Genomic DNA, 16,983 nt, shown 5'->3' on the forward strand with positions numbered 1-16,983 from the left:
GCAAGAGCAGGGATGGCCCAGAGTAGGGGAAACAGCAGGATAGATGTTGCTGGACACAGCCCAGTGAGGAGCCATAAACTGTAAGGGCCGGAGATGGTGCATCAGGGACTACACATTCCACTCACTGCACCCACCCAAGCAAGGGCGGGGAAGAGACCTCAGGGCTTTATTTGTAGGTGGGTGTATTAGTCTGTTCTTATGCTGCTATAAATACACACCTGAGACTGGATAATTTATAAAGAAAAAGAGGTTTAATGGACTCACAATTCCACATGGCTGAGGAGGCCTCACAATCATGGTGGAAGATGAAGGAGGAGCAAAGGCACATCTTACATGGTGGCAGGCAAGAAAGCGTGTGTAGGGGAACTGCCCTTTATAAAACCATCAGATCTTGTGAGACTTAGTCACTATCACGAGAACAGCATGGGAAAAACCCACCCCCATGATTCACGTCCCTCCCACAACACCTGATTGTGGGAGCTACAATTCAAGATGAGATTTAGGTGGTGACACAGTCAAACCACATCAGTGGGGTACCTGGAAGTCATGACATTTCATTCATTCGTTCATTCATTCATTCATTCAGCACATATTTATTGAGTCACCACCCTAGGAATGGAGGCTGCAGCGGCAGACACATCAGAGGCCTTGCATCTGGGCCTGTCTACTGGTGGGGACACATCCAGCCCTGTTCTGGGGACTGCCGTCTCGAGACTAGTCGCTGCCACCAAACCTTCCTGTCCTTTCTCTGGTTTCTTCTTCCTTGGGTATAGTCTCCTCTGTTTTGGAGGAGAGCAGGTGGTGTCACCCCAGTGACCATGACGGCTCACAGTGATTGAGAGCTTACTATGTGCCAGGCCCCTGTGACTCAGTTAAGCTTCAGTGAGGTAAGTACTTCCATCATCCTCATTTTACAGGGAAACTGGACACATGGAGACATTGAGCCACCTGCCCAAAGTTACACAGGTAGGACAAGTGGCAAGGCTGGGATGTGAACCCAGGAAGTCCCATAGCAGCACCTGCACACAAGACCACAGAACTATTCCTCCCCTACCGGCTCTGCAGTGTGTGTACGGATAGGTGCGGGGGTGGTGGGTGCAGGACAGGGGGAGGAGGCTGTCAGGGAGTGGGTTTACAGGACGAAGCAGAACAATAAAATGTCTCTGCTGCCTTGTCTCTTTCCGCTTCTCTCTCCCAATTTCGCTCTCACCTCACTTGATATGACTCACCTGGCCTGACAGTTCTCCTTGCTTCGCTCTAATGCCTTCAGTGCCTCCTTGCTGCCTTCAGGATACAGTCCAAGACCCTGGGCTTGGCATTCATGGCTCCAGGAGGCACCCTTTGCAGCCCCACTTCTGCCAGGCACTGCCCTGTGCTCTGTGCTCTGCTCACAGCAACATGTGAGCTGCGTCCCCCACCGTGCCTCCTTACCCTACTGTCTGCACCTTGTCCTGTCTGCCCGGAGCACTCTTCCCCCCACTTTCCCTACCCAGCTCACTCCCGTCAGACTTCAAAACAGCTCCAGGCAGCCTTCCCTGGGCCCCAGGTTGGGCTAAGCCCTCTCCTCTGCAGTGTCACAGCCTGGTCTGTGCCATAGCCTTGATCCACTGGGTTGTCACGGTTTCCATCTCCAGCTGCCCCCAGGATGGTTCCCCAATATCACCCGGCATGGGGCCTGGCACAGGGGCCCTGGGTGGACCTGGATTGTGGGTGAGGTTTCAGGGCCCCTGGAAGATGGCTCCACAGGCAGTGAGAAGTGGAGGAGAGGACAGAGTGGGGCCCAGGACAGGTGAGGTGTGGGGTCCAGGGCACAGGGAGTCAGAGTGGCCAGAGGGATCTGGGGACTGGGTGCTCCAGGGCTTGGTTCATTGAGGCCCCAAGGACAGTTACCCAGGCTGGTTCACAAGGTTGTTAGGGTCAAACCACAAACATCCCATGAGACTGTGGCCAGGCTGTGGCCCCAGTATTAAAAACTATATCGATTATGGAGGCCAGGTGCGCTGATTTATGTCTATAATCTTAGCATAATCCTAGCCTTGGGAGGCTGAGGTGGGCAGATCACTTGAGGCCAGGAGTTCGAGATCAGCCTGGGCAACATGGCAAAACCCTGTCTCTACTAAATATACAAAAATTTAGCCAGATGTGGTGGTGGGTGCCTGTAGTCCCAGCTACCCGATAAGCTGAGGCACAAGAATCGCTTGAACCCGGAGGCGGAGGTTGCAGTGAGCTCAGATCGTGCCACTTTACTCTAGCTTGGGCAACAGAGAGAGACTTGTCTCAAAAAAACAAACAAACAACAACAATGACAACAAAAACAAAAACAAAAAAACAAAAACACCTGTATAGATTATGGAATAATAGATACATACAAAAGAGATGCATGTTGCATTTTATAAGAAATAAGTTGGCCAAAATAATTTATTATCTACATTAGGACCTTTCTGAGAAAGGAAAGGCTTGCACTGAATAATTATGTTGAGACAATAGATGTAAACCAAGATTGTCCTAGAAATACCAAATGTATGGCCATCATTATGAAGCATTGTAATAATGAACACCTTTGAACCCAACTTCAACATGAGAGCATGACCAATGCTGTGGGCTTCCTCCTTGTCCCATTCCCCTGCCTTCCCTATAGAAGTAACTAATATCTTAAATTCTGTGACTAATTTTCTCATTAAAAACAAAGAAACACACTTTTATCACGTATGTATGAAAACCTAAACAATATCATTTAATTTTCTTTGTTTTGGAGCCTTACAAGTGTCAAATCCTGTTGTATGTAGTCTTCTGCAACAGGCTTTTCTCACTCCGCATTATAATTCTATGATTCCTTCTGTATCCAGCCACAGCTATGTTAGACTCATTGCCACTGCTGTATAGGATTTCATTATATGGTGATGCCACAATTAATTAATTTTACTGTTAAGGACATTAGGGTGGTTTCCATGTTTTTACCATAATAAACAGCACTGCTATGAATATCCTTGCACCTGTCTCTGGGTGCTTGCATGCAAGTGTATCTCCAGGGTTTACACTTAGTAATGAGATCGCAATATTCTAAAGTGGTTGCAGCAATTTACACTGCATTAGGAGCATATAAGGATCCCTGTTGATTCCTGCCTCTCCAATACTTGCCACTATGGGACTTCTTTTCCATGGAAAATCTTCCTGTGGTCTTAATTTACATTTTCCTGATTTCTATAAGGCTGAGAATCTTTTCTTGTGGTTTATTTTTCATTCATATTTTTCTGCTGTGAAATGCTCATTCATATCTTTTGCTCTTTTTTAATTGAGTTGTCTTCCTACCAATTTGTAAGAATTCTTTATGTATTCCGGATAGTAATGCTTTGTGCGTTATTTGTGCTGTAATATATTCTCCCAGTATGTGGCTTGTCTTTTCAACAATCAGAAAAAAAAAATTAACTTGGACAAAGAAGAGATTAGGCATGGTGAGAAACACTTCAACAGAAACAACAACAAAACATTACTAACATCCTCAAAGAAATAAGAGAAAATATTGCATCCATGAGAAAAGAACGAGATACTCTAAAAAAAGGAATAGTCAAAGAACAAACAAAAGGCTTTTGGAAATATGATAAGATAAATTTTTGAAAAACAACAAAAAACTGTTGAAGAGTTGAAGAACATTTCCAGAATGAAGAGCAAAATGGGATGAAAAATAGGTGAAAAAAAGTTATAAGAAATATAGAGAACTGGTCCAGGAGGGCCAGTATTTGAATAATTAAGGAGTTCCTGAAAGAAAAAATAAAATCATTATAGAGGTAATTCTTTTAAATTTTCTCCAAAATGAAGATGATTAGTTTGTCCGTGAGGACTCACTGGGTACCCAGCACAGTGAATGGAAATCGATTCACTTCAAGACACACTAAGGCTGAGCAGGCATGGTGGTATGAGCCTGTAGTCCTAACTACTCAGGAGGCTGGGGCAGGAGGATCCTTGAGCCCAGGAGGTCAAGGCTGCAGTGAGCGATGATTGTGCCACTGAACTCCAGCCTCGGTGGCAATGAGATCCCTTCTCTTAAAAGAAAAGACCCACTGAGGACACAGCTTCCAGAAAGAGAGAACAGAGTCTCTATAAAAGATTAGGAAACAGAATGGCCTCAGACTTTTCAGCAGAAACTGGAAGACAATGGAGCAAGCCTTCAAAATTCAGAGGGAAAAATATTTCCAGTTTAGAAATTTATACCTGGTCAAACTATCTGATTAAATGTGAGGCACTTTTAGAAATGCAAGGTCTTAAGATTTCACCTCAAACACATCCTTTTAGAAAAGTATAGGTATACATGGGGCCAGGCGCAGTGGCTTATGCCTGCAATCCCAGCACTTTGGGAGGCCAAGGCGGTTGGATCACCTGAGGTCAGGAATGTGAGACTAGCTTGGCCAACATGGAGAAACCCCATCTCTACTAGAAATACAAAAATTAGCCAGACATGGTGGCACGTACCTGTAGTCCCAGCTACTTGGGAGGCTGAAGCAGGAGAATTGCTTGAACCTGGGAGGTGGAGGCTGCAGTGAGACGAGGTCACACCACTGCACTCCAGACTGGGCGACAGAGGGAGACTCCGTCTCAAAAAATAAAATAAGATAAATAGGTAAACAAAAAATAAAACAAAAAGAAAGCTATGGGTATATGTTCCCCCAAATAAGGTAGTGAACCCAGAAGGGGAAGACGTGGGATCTAGGAATTGAGGGGTTCGACCCAGGAGAAAAGTGCAGCACAGTCTCCAGGTGACAACCAGGGCAGCTGGCCTTGCCATCAACCAGTCCAGGACTCAGCAGTCAGAAATCCGAAGGGAATTCTTCAAGAGGAATAAGTTGGTAGAATACAGTAGTCCCCCATTATCCTCGGGGATGTGTTCCAATACCCGCAATGGAACCTGATTGCCGTCAATCAGAACGTTTCTGTTCGTGTCTTGCACCCACAAATTTAATGGCTTTTCCATCATTACTAAGCACTCATCACACACAGGTGTTGTAACTTTTGCAGCTTGAGTTGCAACAGCAAAACTAGCACAAATTTCTTTCCTTCTTCACGATTTCATGAATAGAATCATTCTTACTGTAGATCTTAGCAACCACAGCATACAATTTTGTTTTTTAAATTTTCTTATTAAGTCAAGTACTTTCACCTTTCTACTTAAAGGAGTACTTTACAGCTTCCCTTTGGCATATCGGAATCACCAGCAACACTCCTCTTGTGCTTTGGAGCCCATAATGAAGTAAAATAAGGATTACTTGAACAGAAGCACTGCGATCCTGCGACAGTTGATCTGGTAACTGAGGCAGCTGCTGAGTGACTGATGGGAGAGTAGTGTCTATAGCGCGGATCCACTGGACAAAGGGATGATTCACATCCCAGGTGGGACGAAGCCGGACAGCACGAGATTTCATCCTGCTACTCAGAATAGCATGCAACTGAAAACTTACACATTGTTTATTTCCGGAATTTTCCATTTAATATCTTTGGACCGTGGTTGACCTCGGGTAAATTAATCTGCGGAAAGTGAAACTTCGGATAAGTGGGGATTACTGTATTGAATGTGGGTGATTGTAGTAAGAGGAGATTTACACAAATGAGGGAGAGTTTAGGGAGGAAAGAGAGATAAATACATAGAAAGCTAAGAAAGAAATAAAGCAATAAAGCAAAAGGTAACAATTATTAATTCCAGGGAAAACACAAAGGCATGCAGGAAAAAAGTATTAATCATGGCACACTACAAATAGCATTTATTGTATTATGATCACATATAAGTATGTTCAGAATATGACACCAAAAGCACAGACAACAAAAGAAAAAACAGATTGAACTACATCAAAATTGAAAAATTCTGTGTATCAAAGGACAGAATCAACAGAGTGAAAAGGCTGCCAATGGGATGGGAGAAAATATTTGCAAACCATATATCTGATAAGGGGTTAATAGCTAAAATATATAAGAATTCCTACAACTCAACAACAAAAAACTAAACAACCCAATTGAAAAATGGGCAAAGGACTTTAATAGACATTTCTCCAAAGAAGATATACAAATGGCCAATAAGTACATGAAAAGATGCTCAGTATCACTAATTATCAAGGAAATGCAAATGAAAACCGCAGTGAGAAAAAAAACCTCACATTCATTAGGATCTGTGTTAAAACAAACAAAGAAACAACAACAACAACAACAAAAGCAGAAAACAACAAGTTTTGGCCAGGACATGGAGAAACTGGAACTCTTACACATTGTTGGTAGGAACGTAAAATGATACAACTGCTGTGGAAAACACTATGGTGGTTCCTCAAAAAATAAAAACTAGAATCACAGTATGATCCAGCAATTCCACTTCTGAGTATATTCAAAAGAACTGAAGGCAAGAACTTGAAGAGATATCTGTACACTCATGTTTATAGCAACATTATACGCAGTAGCTAAAATGTGGAACCAACCCAACTGTCCCTTGATGGATGAATGAAGAAACAAAATGTGGAACAGACATACAATGGAGTATTCCGGATCCTTAAAAAGGAAGGACATTGTGACACGTGCTACAACATGGATAAGCCTTGACGATGTTACACTAAGTGAAATAAGCCACTCACAAAAGGGTAAATATTGTATGAGTGCACTTACCTAAGGTGCCTAGAGTAGTCAAATTCATAAATACAGGAAGTAGAATATGGTTTCTGGGGCTGGCAGGGAGGAAGGAAGGGGATTTCGAGGTGTCTCACGCCCGTACTCCCAGCACTTTGGGAGGCTGAGGCAGGTGGATAGCCTGAGCTCAGGAGCTCAAGACCAACCTGGGCAACATGGCGAAACACTGTCTCTTTAAAAAGACTTAAAAAAAAATTAGCTGGGTGTGGTGGTGTGCATCTGTAGTCCCAGCTACTCAGGAGGCTGAGGTGGGAGGATTGCTTGAGCCTGGGGCTGGTGGAGGGTGGGGGTGGCAGAGGTTGCAGTGAGCTGAGATGGTGCCACTGCACCCCAGCCTGGGTGACAGAGCGAGACCCTGTCTCAACCAATCAATCAATCAGTCAATCAATAAAAACATAAAAAACAATTTAAAAAATAAAAACTAACCCAAAATAAAGGCAAACAGAAAAGTACTGAGTCTGCCCCCGAAAGCCATGTGACTCAGGGGGTGGGCACCCAGGGCCTGAGCCACCTGCAAGTCACCTTGAGGAATGCCTGTCATCATGGGCAGAGTGGTCAGGGCTCCTGCCCTCCATCCGTCCTGGAATAAACAGGGAGCTCAGAGCTGATGGCCCTTAGAGAAAAGAGACACATCTGGGTGCACAGAGGCCCATTGTTTATGTGAATAGCCATACATTTAATTTAATATGTATTGGAAAAATATAACGAGCATATAAAGCCTGTGATTTCATGGAGATTATTGCTTAGGTTGAAGCTAAATCTACTAAGTGAAAGGATTTAAGGGGAACCCTGGGATGACAGTAGCAGGTAAGGGGAAATAGAGAAAGTCATTCAAGTGGATGAGAATGGCTGCAGTTATGGGATATACTGACCTAGTTCAGCCCCTCAGGTTAGGGATGGACACCCCAGGCCTAGAGAGGGAGAAGGACCCACTCAGTCTCCTACATAAGACAGTGGAGGAGGAGGCAGTTGTGAGCCCACCCTCCTGAAAGCACACAGCCAAGAGGCAAGAAACCGAGGCTGGGTCTGTCCTGCTTTTCTACGAACCCCTGAACCACCTTCATCCTCTCCTTTCCTCTGCAAGATGAAGGGATTGTGCAGCTAATAGCAATAATGCAGCTAATATTAATGGTAACTGCAGATAATTCTTACAGAGTTCTTACTATGTGGCAGAAACAACCACAAAGGCAATAATAATAGCAATGACTTATATAGTGTGTACTTAAGTTCTTAGAAGGGTTTTTAGTACATAGTACACACTATATAAGTGTATACATAGTTGGCCCTCTCTATCCATGGGTTCTGAATCCTGGATTCAATCAACTGCAGATCAGAAATATTCAGGAAAAAATAATTGCATCTGTACTGAACATGTACAGGCTTTTTATCCTTGTCATTATTCCCTAAACAATACATCGTAACAACTATTTACATAGCATTTACATTGTATAGGTATTATAAATAACCTAGAGATGATGTAAAGTATACGGGAGGATGTGTACAGATTATATGCAAATATTGTATCATTTTCTATCAAGCACTTGAGCATCTGAGGATTTTGGTATCTGCAGGAGGTCCTGGAACCAGTCCCCCATGGATACAGAGGGAGGACTGTATTAATTCATCCTCACAAATCCTACGACAGTGTGTGGCAGCCAGCCTCCAAGACAGCCCCCAGACAGACCTCCTGGGAGTCACAATCCTATGTAGTTCCCTTCCATATAGAATAGGGCTGATCTATGTAACCAACAGGATATTGCAGAGATGAGGGAGCGTGACTTCCATGGTCAGGTCATACAAGACATTGTGACTTCATTGCTTTCTCTTTCTTTGATCTGTCTCCCTAAGGAAAGCCAGCTATGTCATGTGGACACTCGAGCAGTCCTCTGGAGTGAGCCACATGGTGAAAAATGGAGTCCTCCTGCCACCAGCCAAAAGGGACTTGCCAGCCTTGTGACTGAGCTGGCCCAGACACTCCAGCCCCAGTTAAACCTTTGGAAGACTGTGGCCTCGCCAACATCTTGACTGCAACTTCGTGAGAGACCCAGAGCTAGACCCATGCAACTAAGCTGCTCCCCAATTCCTGGCCCACAGACACTGGGAGAGATAATACATGTTTATTTCTGTTCGAAGCTGCTAAGTTTTGGGTAATTTGTTTTGCAGCAATAGGTAATTGATAGCATTAGGAAACATTAGCTAATGCTAACAATGTTTTGCAGATGAGGGAATTGAGGCATAAAAGTAACTTGCCCCAGGTCACACAGGTAACAAGTCGTTTAAACCATGGCAGTTTGGATCTACGTAAAGTTCAGTAATAAATTAGAATCTCTCTTTTACAGGAATCAGGACACTTTGCCTGCTCAGAGGGAGAGAGGGAAAGAGACAGAGACACAAACACAGAGAGACAGTGACACGGAGAAGTGCGCCGTGGGCTCACAGTACCATGTGAAGGACTGGGGCTGCCCTTCTGTAAAGTGAAGGCAGTGGAGAAGTGAAGTGAAGTGTAAATGAAGCGGAAAGTGAAGGATGGTGGAGAGCACCCTTGCCCTTGCAGCCTGGCTGTGCTTGGCTTGGGGCTGCTGGTCTCTGACCCTGGCTGGGCTGGTGACACAGCCTAAGGTACCTGGGGGTGGAATCTGGCGCCCCTGAGCAGACCCCTCCCTGGCTCTTGTCCCCCTGTGCTGACACTGTCCCAGGCTCTCTCTGCCTCCAGACCAGAGCTCCTCCAGGGAAAAGGTGGAGTCTTGTTCATCTGTGTCCCTCACCTAGCGTAAGGCCTGCCAGAGCAGGCTGGGCGAGGTGAACACAGAAGGTCCTCTGGCCCTGGTACTGGAGAGGCATCATCACTGGGGACAGAGTGAGAACCAGGATGATGCTGTTTGTTACTAGAGGAGCTCCCATTGGATGGAGGAGCCAACGACGACAGTCCAGTGTGATCAGGGAGATTGGGACACACAGTGCCGTGGGGGCCCAGAGGAGCAGGGAGGATCTCTGTGGAGGAGGCGAGAAGTCTTCCCAGAGGAGGAGGCATTTGAGGTGAGGCCCAAACGGTAAACAGAAGCCAACCCATGCGGGAGTGTTCTAGGCAGGGGGCACGGCCTAGCAGAGGGCACAGCCTGGCAAAGGTCTGAAGCTCCAGTTCCTGGGGGGCAGTGTGAAAGAGTAGGCTGCTGGGGCTCCCATGGCTCTGGAGACCAACATGGGACTTGGGAGTGGCAGGGTGCCATATTGACAGCAGGTGAAATATCACCTACATCTGTCTCATGGGGAATTCATTACATTTCGGGTTGGGTTTGGGAGTTTTCTTTGGAAACTCAGGGTAGGCAGGGTCTGTAAGCTTGAGTCAGCCCAGGATGGAGAGGCAGGGTAGGGGAGAACCAAAGTCACCTGGGTGGCAGAAGCTTTACCAGGACCTCGGTGTCCATTTGGTGTCTTGTGTGTTTCAAGGACTGCGCTTTCTCCCTTTGCCCCTCACAGAAATTAACCAGTTTATGTGCCCTGAAAAATTCCCACTTCCACCCTCTGGGTTCGCATGCTGGCTCAGTCACTTACTAGCTGTGTGACCTCTCTGCTGCTTAGTTTACTCATCTGTAAAATGGGATAAACACAAAACCTGCCTGATGGAGATGTCGTAAGGATCAAAGAGGAAAAAGAATTTAAAACATTTAGAATGGTGCGTGACCCCCAGCAAGTATACAATAAATATTGGCTATTGTTGTTACTTTATGTGGTTTTCTTTTAACTTTTTCAAGTAAATATAACTTACCTAATGCTTGTTATGTGTCAGGCCTTGTATTTATCCTCTGAAGACAAAGATGAGGAAGACATAGTCCTCCTAGGGGTACAAATCCTTCAATAAAGGCAGAAACAAGCATTGGTCAAATGTGCCCTGTGCCAAGAATCCAGGAATGCAGGAGAGCGGGCTCCTGTCCTCCAGCAGCTCACAGAGTGACGAGGGAGACAGTTGCATAAGCAGACTGTGGCAACACAGGGTGGTCAGGGCTGTGGCAAAGGGAAGCCCAGGGACTGCAGGAGCCCGGGGAAGTGGCCCAAAGTGGGTGGAGGCTGAGAGGAGCCAGAAGGACCTCAGCTGAGGGGGCTGTTGAGAGACAAGGATTTGCCCACTTTGGCAACTGGCATCCTTCTCCCTTGGGGAGGTCGGGGGATGCCTGGGCTCAGTCTTGATTCTGGGTATTGGAAAGCCATCAGGGTTTTGTGAACAGGGAATTATGTTTGAATAATAGTAACAATAACTAACATTTCTCATGCAGCTACTATATACTGTATGCTGTGCATACACAATCTCATCTCATATCCTCACCACAATGCTGTGAGGTGAGTACTGTCACCTTTCTCATTTTTCACATTTAGAGCCACAGAGATTGAGTTGCCCAAGTTCACGTAACTAGAAAGGGAAGGAACAGACTCAGACCCAGGCAGTCTCACCCACAGGCCCATGCTCTCCATCTCTCTCTTTTTTCCTTCCTTCCTTCCTTCCTTCCTTCCTTCCTTCCTTCCTTCCTTCCTTCCTTCCTTCCCTCCTTCCTTCCTTCCTTCCTTTCTTTTTCTTTCTTTCTTTCTTTTTTGAGACAGAGTCTGGTCCTGTGGCCCAGGCTGGAGTGCAGTGGCGCGATCTCGGCTCACTGCAACCTCCGCCTCCCGGGTTCACGCCATTCTCTTGCCTCAGCTTCCCGAGTAGCTGGGACTACAGGTGCCCGACACGATGCCCGGCTAATTTTTTGTATTTTAGTAGAGACAGGGTTTCACCGTGTTAGCCAGGATGGTCTCAATCTCCTGACCTCATGATCCGCCCGCCTCGGCCTCCCAAAGTGCTGGGATTACAGGTGCGAGCCACCACGCCCGGCCTCTTTTCCTTTCTTTTCTTTTCTTCATCTGCTGCCTCTAGACTTCGGCCCACATACTAATCTTACAGTTGGAATGAACCTCAGAAATTCCTTATCTCTTCCATTTCCCAGATGAGAAAGTGAGACTGGGAGATAGGATTGACTTTCCTAAGACCACAGAGTGGAGGAGGAGGAGGGACTGAGTTGGATAGGTCAGTTTGGGCAGCAAGACGGGCTTCTATCTTTATCCCACAGTCCCAGGCACCATTGTGCTTGACACAGAATCCAAACTCCAGCTGTGGCCTACAAAGCCCTGGTGATCAGGGCCTTGCCAACTCCCTCCAGCCTCACCTGAGGCACCCACTCCTTCCCTGTCATCAGGCCCCGACCCACCTTGAGGCCTCTGCATTGCCATTCCCTTTGCCAAGAATGCCCTTCCGCCTGATCTTCATGGGTCAGGATCCATCTTGCCATTCAGTGAAATGTCACCTCCTCTGTGAGGCCTTGCCTGATCACCTCTACAGTTACACCCATTGCTCTCACCTGGGTCTGTTTTGTTTTTTCCATAGAAGTTATGATGACCTGAAATAATCTTTTGTTTTCCTGCTTTTGTGTGTATCTCTTCCAACTAAGACATAACTGCAGGAGAGCAGGGAGGAACCTTATCTGTTTCCACTGTATCCTTGAGCCTTGAAGGGCGTTTGGCACATATAGGTGAAAGTACGCCTGCATTTCGTTGTCTGTGTGCTAATGGTCTGTCTCCCCACAGGTCAGGGACCTCTCTGGGGCTGGCACCATGCCTGATTCACCTTGGCACCCGCAGGCCCAGCACAGGGTTGGCACAGAACAGGGCCTGAAATGCTTGCTGAATGACTGAATGAACAAGGGACAGGAGGGGTGATGATGGCAGGAGCACCGTGCCGGGCTCTCTGGGGATCTAAGTCCCTTTCTGGTGGGGTGGCCACAGATATTGCCGCTGGGCTGCCCTTTGGGGGACTACGGCTCAGGAGGCTGCTGAGGAGAGAGGGTGGTTTCCAGGCCAAGGGCTAACAGCACCTGCCCATCCGCAAGGGAGGTGAAGGGGCAAGAGGGGAGGGAGGGTGGACCTAACACTGGCTGTTGGCACCTGCAGGCCGGTTGTTTTGAGTGGCCAATGCCCTGGAATCTCATTCTCTAAAGAAGGTTGTGTGGGTTGGACCCGGCTCACAAGTCTGAGGCTGAAATCAAATCCCAGCTCGCTCTCCGCACCCATTCTCCCCAGTGTGGGTGAGGCGGGCTGCAGCCCTCCAGAGGAAGAGGTGCCTTCTCCTTCCTGCAGAAGACAGCAGGGGCGGACAGCGCGGGCCTAGGTGCGCGGCCCCTAGCGGCAGGGATGGCATCCCTTCCGTGCCCTCCCCTTCCCCCCCGCTCGGCCCGCCCCACAGACCTCGCCTTTCTCCATCACAGCGAGGATTCCTTGTCTTCCCTGCGGGCCCCCCTGGTTGCCCCTCTGACTAGGGGCCTGGAGCGTACTTAACGACGCTGAATAGTCTGTGCACCAGGCCCAATCCACCTGCCTCACGTCCCCATGATCACATGAGCGTGCAACATGCACAGATGCACATGGCACGGAAACCAAACCAGCCACAGGGATTTATAATATCCCAGCCGGAGCCCATGACAGGTGCAGGGGTCCAGCCCTGCGCCCCCAGCTTCTCCCTGCTCATCCACATCTTGGGATCTCACCCCCATCCCTCCCTCCCCCGCCCCACGCGCACACTGCACAGGCCTGTTCGTCCTGGAACATCATTTCCCCTCCCGCCCAGGCTCACTCCTAGACATCCCTCAGCCTCTGATCCGCCTGTCACCTCCTCCAGGAAGCCTCTGCTGCTTCCTCTGGACCTGCTACCTCCGTGGTGAGGGGCTCGCCTGGCTCATCCCTGCGTCTGCAGAGCCCAGCACTCAGGCGAGCCCAGAGCAGGGCCGTGGAGCGCCCGCTGAGAGAAGAGTGGACGAAAGACAGGAGGGTGGAGGGCGAGGAGGCGGCGGCAGGGGGAGCGTGGGGCGGAGGCGGCAGCGGGAGGGAGCGCGCGCGCTGGCGGCGGCCGCCCAGGGCCGGGGCCGCGCGCCCAGCCTGAGCCCGCCCCGCCGCCGAGCGTCACCGAACCTGCTTGAAATGCAGCCGAGGAGCCGGGGCGGGCGGCAGCGGCGGCGGCGGCGGCGGCGGCGGGGGCAGCGGCAACCCCGGCGCCGCGGCAAGGACTCGGAGGGCTGAGACGCGGCGGCGGCGGCGCGGGGAGCGCGGGGCGCGGCGGCCGGGGCCCCGGGCCCGCCATGGGCCGCCCCGATCCGGGCCCTCTCCGGCCGCTGGCGCTGCTGCTGCTGCTGCTGCTGCTGCGGCTCCAGCATCTTGCGGCGGCAGCGGCTGATCCGCTGCTCGGCGGCCAAGGTGCGTGCGGCCGGTCTCTGACTCGGCTCTGCTCCGCCCTAGCCACCAACAAAGCGCGGCCGGGAGGCCGGAGCGGGTGGGGGGGGGGGGGTCCAGAACCCGGGGCTATCGGGGGCGCCCGGGCGGACAGGCTCCATGCGAAGCGGCTATTCCTGAATTTGCCCTCGGCCCCCCGCCCCCGCGGTCCTCGGTGTTGAGGGCTCTGCCCTCTGGGCAGCGGCTCTTGGGGGAGGGGTGCAGGGGGGCTTGGCCAGCGGGGAACTTTGCCGGAGGGGCGGCCATTCATGGTTCCGGATGAGCTGTGTGATTCTCGCCGTTGGGGTTTATTTGACACGCGCGCTCCGCGGCGGTAATGAGCAGAGCCGGGCGGCTTCTCCGCTTGACAATGCGTTTCCGCAGACCCCTGCGCGCGGCGGAGAGAGAGGGGGCTGCCTGCCAGGGTGATGTGCCTGCGGCTCCCACTGCGCCTGGCGCGCGGGCGCGGGGACTCCCTATGGGCTGTATCTGCGCAGATCTCTGACTATGGGTCGCGTGTGCGGGTGAGTGCGTCTGAATGGAGGGTATACCCAGGTCGTGTGACACTTTAAGTAGGTGCCTGGTCTTGCCGTGCCACCGAGCGGCCCGACATCCATGGAACCCCTGCCATCGTGCCCTCCCTTTGGATGGAGTGTGCCTGAAGCCCCCGGGGTCTCCATAATCGCCCCCTTTCCTCCTCCCCAGCGGGCCCTTCCGGGTGGCCCGGACTGCATGGTGGGGAGTGGGGCCGAGTCCGCTGATCCAGCTCACGCTCCCTCCCCCTCGCAGGGCCGGCCAAGGAGTGCGAAAAGGACCAATTCCAGTGCCGGAACGAGCGCTGCATCCCCTCTGTGTGGAGATGCGACGAGGACGATGACTGCTTAGACCACAGCGACGAGGACGACTGCCGTGAGTGGCGGGCCAGGGAGCTCAGGCCCGGAGAGAGAAAAGGAACGGTGGGGGGCACCATGCTTGGCGCGCACGTGGCTGCAGCCGCGGCGCTGCCACCTGCGCGGGACTTGCCGCCGGAGCCTGCGACAGGGAAACCGCCTGGGCACCGCCTCCCTCGGGGCCGGGTGGCTCTTAGCGACCCGGAGCGGGCAGGAAAGCTGGCGTGTCCTGGTGGGGCCGGGGCGGAGCCCCGGGCAGTGTGCCGGAGGAGGAAGGCGCACCATGCTGGGGAGACTGAATTGGAGCTGTGGGCGGGGACGCGGCAGTCCCTGCAAAGGTCTAGCTTCCCGAAACACGGCCCTCTCGGACTCTTGCCTCGGCCCCGCGGGACGCGCGCGTGTTTCAAAGTTCCACGCAGCTCCGGGCCGCACTGCGCTCCTTTTCCTGCTCAGTTTTTGTGAATGAATGGGCTCCCCAGGGCCCCTGATTGGCTGGGCGAGGACCACCCCATAGGCCCCCGTGGCCGGAGCGGCCAATCGCGGAGCAGACGGATGTGTAGTATTCGGGTTCCCTGGGCGCGGGGGCACCGCCCTGCCCTGCCCCGGCCCCGCCCCGGCCACACCCCCGCGCATATCCTTAGGGTGGTAGGTGCAGGCGGGGCTCGGGCGCCGCTTTTCTGCCGAGTCACAGTGAAGACCTTTTTGAGCCACCCTGGTTAGCAGACCGCGCTTTCCTGCTAGCCCTGCCCGGCTCTGAGTCATGTGGCACACCAGGAAGGAGGGTACCAGGAGGGAGAGTTTGTTTCCTGGAAGGGGCCCGAGAAGCCCGAGGCCACGCGTGAAACGGCTGCCGGCTGCCTTTGCTGGGCGTGCGCGACTGATTTTGAAGTTTCTTCTCAGAGTGCACAGGGTTTCAGAGTGTCTGCGGGACCGGGAGCTAGTTAGCAGGCAGTTGCCACGATGGAAGAAATGTAGTTCCGGGAACAGAAAAACAGGGCTCTCCTAGAGACATAGACCCAGGCAGTCATTCATTCATCATTCGGGAGCATCTGCTGTGTGCCAGGCGCTGGGGCGCCCTCCAAGACAGGCCAGCCCTGCCAGCCAGGGAGCACTGACAGGGTCTGAGGGAGGAGGGCGACAGGTGGACAGGCCCACAGCCCCACACTGCACAGGAAGGGTCACGGGACACTTGTACAGGCACCCTCTCTGTTGAATCGTTTTGGTTTTTGACTGTTTGCCAGTCACCCTCCCGTTCACTTTCAGACCTAACCCAAAGTTGGCTTTGTGTCTTGTGCGTGGCAGAACTAGACTGACTGAGTCTATGTCTCTAGCACATCTTTCCCTCCTGCCTCAGTTTCCTCACCTCACCACTTGGGTTCACATAATTCCTGCCCCAGCAACATCATTGGACTGTTTTGAGGACCAGTTCTAGAAGCGAAATTGGAAGTAATGAGACTAATGTGTGCTGACCATTAACTGTGCCAAGCACTGCAGTAAGTACTTATCTTGTATAAACTCCTTTAATCTTCATAACAGTCCTATTTTAGAGATTAAAAAACAAAACAAACAAACCAACAAAAACTGAGGCACTGAACTGTGAAGTTACCTGCTTAGCAGCTACTGAGTTGTTAAGTAGGAGCCTGAACTTAAGCATCTGACTCTAGAGTTCTTAGTCTAATCATGACCCTGGACCATTTCCCAGTGCTGTTGAGGTTATGAAAATGGCTGTGCCTTGGTAAAATATTGCAGTGAGTTTCCTCACTGGGAGTTGTTCTGTGGTCTCCTTAGAGTGGGAGTACTGAGGACGAGGCAAGGAATAGAAACTGCGTTTCTGGGCTGGTTATGCCTTATCTCCCTGGCTCTTTATAACAACTGTCCTTGTGAGGATGGCTGTGAAAAGCAGAAATTTTCTTGTCATTCTACTTTCTAGATAAGGATGCCTCCTCAGAGAAGTTGAGTGACTTATGCAAGGTCACACAGCTCAGGATGACAGAACTTGGTCAGGATCTCTGCCTGCCTCGAGTTCAGGGCACTGTCTGCTGAGGTGGGGAGTGTGGTGCGGAAAGCACCAGGAGTGTGATCTAGGAGCTGGAAAGATGGGCTTTAAATGTTAGGCCTGGCACGTTTCAGCTCCATGTGAGGCTTTGGA

General features: G+C 50.6%; 1 protein-coding gene and 2 long non-coding RNA genes across 30 annotated transcripts in view; 2 read left to right on the forward strand and 1 right to left on the reverse strand.

Annotated features, from left to right (window-relative positions):
• Positions 1-2,377: 2,377 nt before the first annotated feature.
• On the reverse strand, positions 2,378-13,499 carry LOC104008128 (uncharacterized). The gene is made up of 3 exons (XR_682588.5): positions 13,349-13,499; positions 10,424-10,507; positions 2,378-5,517 (listed from the first exon to the last, which is right to left on the reverse strand). It is a non-coding gene; the product is annotated as an uncharacterized LOC104008128 (long non-coding RNA).
• LOC134809130 (uncharacterized) lies at positions 8,503-10,378 on the forward strand. Of its 2 annotated transcripts, none has more exons than XR_010153968.1 (4): positions 8,503-8,921; positions 8,997-9,276; positions 9,547-9,693; positions 10,135-10,378. It is a non-coding gene; the product is annotated as an uncharacterized LOC134809130 (long non-coding RNA). The 2 variants fall into 2 exon arrangements; XR_010153969.1 differs by having other exon boundaries at positions 8,527-8,826.
• Positions 13,500-13,671: 172 nt separating the features above from the next.
• LRP8 (LDL receptor related protein 8) overlaps positions 13,672-16,983 on the forward strand; it is an 81,671-nt gene continuing 78,359 nt past the window's right edge. For 5 of the 27 annotated variants that reach the window (XM_054683005.2, XM_016918613.4, XM_009458092.5 and 2 more), the window contains exons 1-2: positions 13,725-13,929; positions 14,734-14,853. In XM_054683005.2, coding sequence (XP_054538980.1) covers positions 13,815-13,929; positions 14,734-14,853 — 235 coding nt within the window. In that variant the 5' untranslated portion in view covers positions 13,725-13,814. Of the gene's footprint in view, positions 13,930-14,733; positions 14,854-16,983 lie in introns of all 27 variants that reach the window. The other 22 variants (XM_054682983.2, XM_016918587.4, XM_016918582.4 and 19 more) reach the window with 9 other exon arrangements.

This window comes from Pan troglodytes, chromosome 1 (genome assembly GCF_028858775.2).
Source record: "Pan troglodytes isolate AG18354 chromosome 1, NHGRI_mPanTro3-v2.0_pri, whole genome shotgun sequence".
Taxonomy (NCBI): Eukaryota; Metazoa; Chordata; class Mammalia; order Primates; family Hominidae; genus Pan; species Pan troglodytes.